The sequence below is a fragment of the Rutilus rutilus genome (assembly GCF_951802725.1).
Source record: "Rutilus rutilus genome assembly, chromosome: 21".
Lineage (NCBI taxonomy): Eukaryota > Metazoa > Chordata > Actinopteri > Cypriniformes > Leuciscidae > Rutilus > Rutilus rutilus.
This window is the reverse complement of record NC_140226.1, coordinates 28,388,949-28,394,948: the sequence shown is the minus strand read 5'-3', so window position 1 is coordinate 28,394,948 and position 6,000 is coordinate 28,388,949. Positions and strand designations below refer to the sequence as shown.

Here is a 6,000-nt window from a genome sequence, read left to right as displayed (position 1 = left end):
AGCCAGGACACCGTTGCAGTAAAAAGAGTTGAGATGAAAGACCAGTAAATATAATCCAACGATATCTGATTTCTTCAGAGATTGCTGTACAAATGGTTTCTCAAGGCAAGAAGAGAGGCCCTGTTCTTGCCTTTTACCACATGTATCAATCATCATCTACATGATTATGACATCTGATAGCACTGATAGCTATCTCTACAGAGAAAAGCTTCAGTATGGAGCATCGAATGTAAGATAAAGCATGCTACAAATAACTGCTCAGTTGCGCAATTGTGATTTAAAGTCACCATGAAATCAAAATGTACAATTCTTGTTTGTTTTTTCAGTTTATTGTAAATGATTTATCTGTGCAAAAACGTTAACAGCCCCTTCCCCTCTCAACAACATCTCTTCTCTGATTTCATGAGGGCTGGGCGAAAATCCATTCCCTCCAGCAACCTGTCACTCAAATAAGATCACAGCAATCTGAAGATGACAATGATCCATTCACGAGTTCACGCTTACATATAATTAAATAGAGTAAAGTTTATGTGTATTTGGCGTGCTGTCCGAGAAGAGGGCTCTGAGCTCGGAATTTGGCCAGGTTGGGATAGGAATAGTTATAAGTTATAAGTGAGGAGATGGGGTGGTGTTGGGATGCATGGAAAGTCTGCTGTATACCTCTTATATCATTAATTGACTTGATTAACTGAACGTGATCCTGCTGAACTTTGTTAATAAAACATCACATAAAATCTGCATGGATGAAATTAGACTTTTTTTCTTCTTTGGGAAAGCCGTTTCACCTATAGCATTCTTTAAGATTCTAAGATTTAGATATAAATATTTACTGTTACAGTCTAGCAATGGATATTGAACGAAAAAATGTAGCTTGACTGAATCTTGAAAGGTCTCACAGGTGGTTGGAGGTGAGGGGTTGAAAAATAAAAGGGTTTGGGGATATCAGCCGAAAAGGAAAGTTGTTTCAGAGGAAGAGGAAGTTTTTACATTTTGCTGAAAAAAAACCATGAAGACAGATTTTTTTTCTTAGGAATAATATGCACTATATAATGAATCATTCACAATATGGCAGGGACATCCTGTAATGCTGCCTGAATCATAATCATAAACTGTTCGTTTTTTGGCCAGAGGAGAAGTGGCCCCCCACTGAGTCTGATTTCTCCAAAGGTTTTTTTTCTCCATCTGTCACCTGATGGAGTTTGGGTTCCTTGCCACTGTCGCCTCTGGCTTGCCTAATTGGAATCAAGATAGGCCTACTTAATATTCAACAATATTATTGATCTGACTGCATTGACACCATTGTATGAGAACTGAGCTGGACGATGACATCACTGTTTTACAACTGAAATGAATCTGAACTTAAGCTGGACAATGATACTATTTTCTTCTAGAGCTGCTGTACAGCCGAAACAAACTTTGTTGCATTATTTGCCTGTTATCACTGTAAAGCTGCATAGTAAAAAGCGCTATATAAATAAAGGTGAACTGACTTTCACAATATGACCAGGAACATGTAATATTAATAAATGTGGCTATTTTGATTTCACATTGACTTTAAATGCTTACTTAATGTATGAAAATGACAAACAACATAATATTGCCAATGCTTGCTTCTTGTAAATGTGCTGTTTTCTTTACATTCAGCGGCAGAGTTCAAAGTCAACCAGGAGAGATCAGTGAGTTCACACAGGCCTCAATGTACAGTGTAAGAGAAATTGTTGCAATGGGTTTGTCCAAGATTCACAATAAGACCATAAAGATTTTTTAAACCTAGGCTACATTCAAGATTATGATCTCTGATTACATTTAAAATGATATTGTCTGACAAAACCTATTTATGTTTAGGCTATGTTAATATATGCTACTGAACTTTGCGATGGGAAGATTTGTTTTAACGTGCTGTCTCTCTTTGATATCGTGTGTCATACTATATAAACAAATCATGTTTTGGATGATAGGAAACAATACATGGCCAAACCAAGACATAACAATTCCTTCTACAAAATCGTACTAAAGATGTGCAGCCACACAAACTCGAGATTCTTTCAAAGTTATGCGGGCCCCACATTCCGCACATGCACCTTCACCAGTGGGAACTATATCACACACTCCTGCGCTTGAGCGTGTCGTGTTACCAGCATTTCCTGTGTCTCATATCTGGAACGAACGAACTCTCCAATGGAGCAAAGTAATGCGAGATGGGAGTGGTTCCGTTATGAGGTCACGGTGAGGGACTGAACTGAACGCTCAGCAGCGAGCGCAAGCGGTAGACATGAGACGGACGCGATAGCTGGAAACATTTATTCACACAGCTGAATGAATCTCTTCTGGCAACAACAAAAAGAAAAATAACAGGACCGCCTTTTCTTCGACAGGGAACTACTGAAAAACATCGCGCTTTGTCTTTAAAGGCGCAGGACAGGCGTGTGTACGAAAGACTCCAAGGAAGAGGCGCGTGAGGAAAGTTTTCCTCCGCAAAAAACAAACTGGACGGAACAGTGCAGAAATCGTGACGCATAAGCCATGCACTGGTTGTACAGCGTGGGATAGTTCTTCTGGTGTCGTTCATCTGAAGGGGGATGCCTTTTTGGTGGCTTTTGTCAACAAAACTTTAACGCCAGGAACGTCGTATTATTCTGTTCGACAAGAAAACGCGTCTTTCTAAACGGAACATTTCTCGCGCTCGTCCAGAGTCGCTGTTTTCTTCTGTTATTTGTTGGTTTGGCTGGAGGATTTGTTCCTCATCGCGTAGTTTGGGGGACAGGGGTTGGGTTGGATATATCCATATTTTTCACTTTTCCTTCATGGCCTCCTCCAGGATGTATCTTCTTATGAAATGCATGCTGATTTTCCAACTTGTGGTGCTGATCGCGAAAAACAGTCGGGCGCTCATTTGTTTGCCCTGTGATAAATCCAAATGCGAGGAGCCCAAGCACTGTACTGGTTCGGTGGTGTTGGGGATCTGCGGCTGCTGCTCGGTTTGTGCCAAGCAGAAGAACGAGAGCTGCGGCGGGGTTTACGGTCTGTACGGGACCTGCGACCGCGGACTCCGGTGCGTGATCAGACCCCCGTTAAACGGCGGCTCCATCACGCAGTACGAGGTTGGAGTTTGTGAAGGTCTGTATGCACATTCCATTTACTCTCTGAAAAGTTGCCATCTATGTCCATTGCTTTAATCGAGGCTAATGATAGCGAGAGGAATTAAATAAATCACATCACTTCTGCCTCCATCTGTATTGGTGAAACTAAACCAAAGCGGATGTTTTCTGGCAAGCTCTTTTAACACTTCATTTAGCCTAATACAACTAACTAATAGGCCTAGCATTGTTTGTTACTGTTCATTTGTAGACCTAGTAATTATTTCATACTAGTGCTAGTCACATCCCAATATAGCCAATTAACGGTTCCATTGTTACTGCTAAAAAATTGCAAAGATTTATCTCTAAATTCGGAGGATCTGATTCAGATATGAACTATTAACTTCTATTCCCAGTGGTACTAATACTTGTTTGTTAGTAGTAGTAGTAGTAGTAGTACATAGCTAGTAGTATCCATCCAACTAGTTACAAGTACATTCCAGTAGCCTATACATTGTTTATTAGATCGTGTGACTCTATCCCAATTACTATAAGCCTAACAAATTACAATTCTTACCATGATTGAAATGTTTGTAACAGTTGAAATTCCAAGTTAGAATGAATTTAATGAAAGTTTTATCATTCAATGAATAGATCCCAATAAAGTGTATAGGTTTGATAAACAGCAACATTGGAATAAGTAGCCTGCTAAGTTAATAGTCCCTATCTGAGCCACAGATTCCCTATAGAATTCAATAGAAAAAAATGCCAGTAGCAATGAATTTGTTACATTCCTCTATTGGCATATTATCTAGTGGATAGATATATTTCATAGTGAAACTGAAAGAAATATTTTCCCCATTGGAGGAATAAAAAATAGGGCTACTGGTAACATTAAATAGATTTAAAGAATGGATGTTAAAACGGCTTGCCACACTATCTGTCTATATGGAAAGGGAAAGAAAATGTGTAAAGTGTAGTGAATCAGTGATGCAATGTGCTGTGTTTGAGATGTTAGAGGATAACCTGGTTCACAGTACAGTAGTGTTTTAGTTTCGAGGAAAGAAAGAAAGAAAGAAAAACAAACTCCTGAACATTATGATTCATGATTACAGCTAATTTGAGTAGAAATGGACCATTATCAGGGCTCATTAGATATTCGTAATGTGACTGTAAAGTCATTATGGAGAGGATATAGTGACAGCATGAGTCAGAATGTAAGCGTCAGTACTGTGTACGTACAACAACACATTTCCCTTGCCTTTATAAGCTATGTCGTTTGTAGTAGAGTGAGAGACAGCGAGCTGGTTAATGTGTTTGCAGCATGTCGGTTTTCCGTTTCTTTGGGTATGGCTAACGGATTCCGTGCTGTTTTTGGACGAGGTGCCAGCCTCGCTCTTTCCGCCGAGGCTTGTTGGTTTTTCATCGGAATGTCTGCTATGCAACTTAACTTGTGCCTCAGCCAGTTTATTTGACATCGGACCGTCGAGGGACGTGCGCTTCTAATACCTTCAGTCATGAGGCATTGCTTCTCGGGATGCGTTTTTCTCACCTCACCTTGATTCAGTTAATTGTGCTGTCAAGCACGTCTTGGCTCAGGGTCTTCTCTGTAGGGGTTTTCTCCCTGTAACATTCTTTTTAATCCTGGGTTAGTACATTTCATATTTGTAGTTTTGAAAGGGTGTTTTTAAATCCTGAGTTATGAAGCCATACTCAAGTGAAACTATGATTACATAATACATGAGCTTTGAACAGTCACATAGCCTAAACTTTCACATGCTGTTTAGTTTCTTCGCCTGAGATATATGAAATGGAAAACACGTTAACTGGATATTGTTTGGGAGACTTTAGAATATCCAGAATTGACTGATATTTTACAGATGAATGTCCTGTTTTAAACTGTAGACTATTTGTCCAATCAATGTTATTGACCTCATAATATAGGCTACAAATGAGAACGTAAACCCACGGTTATACATGTATGCAATTTATGAAATAAAATGCACATTTATTCTATGCAATATAGTTCTATACAACATTTTTGAAAACAGAAATTCATTCACAGTGTTGTTAATGTCAAATATCAGCCGATTTATCGGCCTGTCACCATTTGACTTAAAGGGACTCCACCCAAAATTGAAAATTCTAATCATGGAGGCTTAATAATCATTTTCGCACTCTCGTGCCATATGTCTTTCTTTACCTCAGATGAACACAAACTGAGATTTTGTGACAGAGATTAATCTATGTGGATGGGTCCCTCAAAGTTGATGAATCAATGTCTTCTGAAGCGAAACGATAGGTGTGTGAGAGAAAAATACTAATATTTTCAACCTCATAAACTATAAATCATCGTTTCCGTACAACTTTTAAAATGCAGGTTCATGAGTTCATGCCTGAGGTAAACGCCAGTATATTGTGAAGCGTGATGTAGTGGGTTGAGGATCTGCTTCTACGTCACTTCTCGAGTGAGTTTCACAAAACGTTTGAGTCGAGCTTCTCACATACCTATTGTTTCTCTTCAGAAGGCATTGATTCATCATCTGGGGTTGTATGGATTACTGTTTTGCTTTGTTTGCATAGTTATTCAAGTGTAAACTTTGAGGATCCCCATCCACTTGCATTACAAGGACTCACAGAGATGGATTATTTTTCTAAAAATCTTAGAAGATGTCTTAGTTTGTGTTTCACAGAAGAAAGAAAGTCATATACATCTGGGACAGCATGAGGGAGATTAAATGATGAGATTTATTTTTGGGTAGAGGATCCTTTTGTTTCATGTTTCTGAATTTTCTTTTCTGAATCACCATGTTAATGAAGCGACTACCAGAATGTGTTGTCATCTGAAGAAAATTACCCCGAGAGATGAAAAACTGGCACAGCAATTATCAAGACTCTTAGGCACATTTCTCACAATCTGTAA

The 6,000-nt window shown here is 39.0% G+C and overlaps 1 protein-coding gene across 1 annotated transcript in view; it reads left to right on the top strand.

Annotated features, from left to right (window-relative positions):
- Positions 1 to 2,228: 2,228 nt before the first annotated feature.
- Positions 2,229 to 6,000, top strand: part of crim1 (cysteine rich transmembrane BMP regulator 1 (chordin-like)) — a 116,480-nt gene continuing 112,708 nt past the window's right edge. Inside the window, exon 1 of the mRNA XM_084392973.1 lies at positions 2,229 to 3,117. Within this exon, the coding sequence (XP_084249099.1) occupies positions 2,805 to 3,117 (313 nt within the window). The 5' untranslated portion in view covers positions 2,229 to 2,804. The remainder of the gene's footprint in view (positions 3,118 to 6,000) is intronic.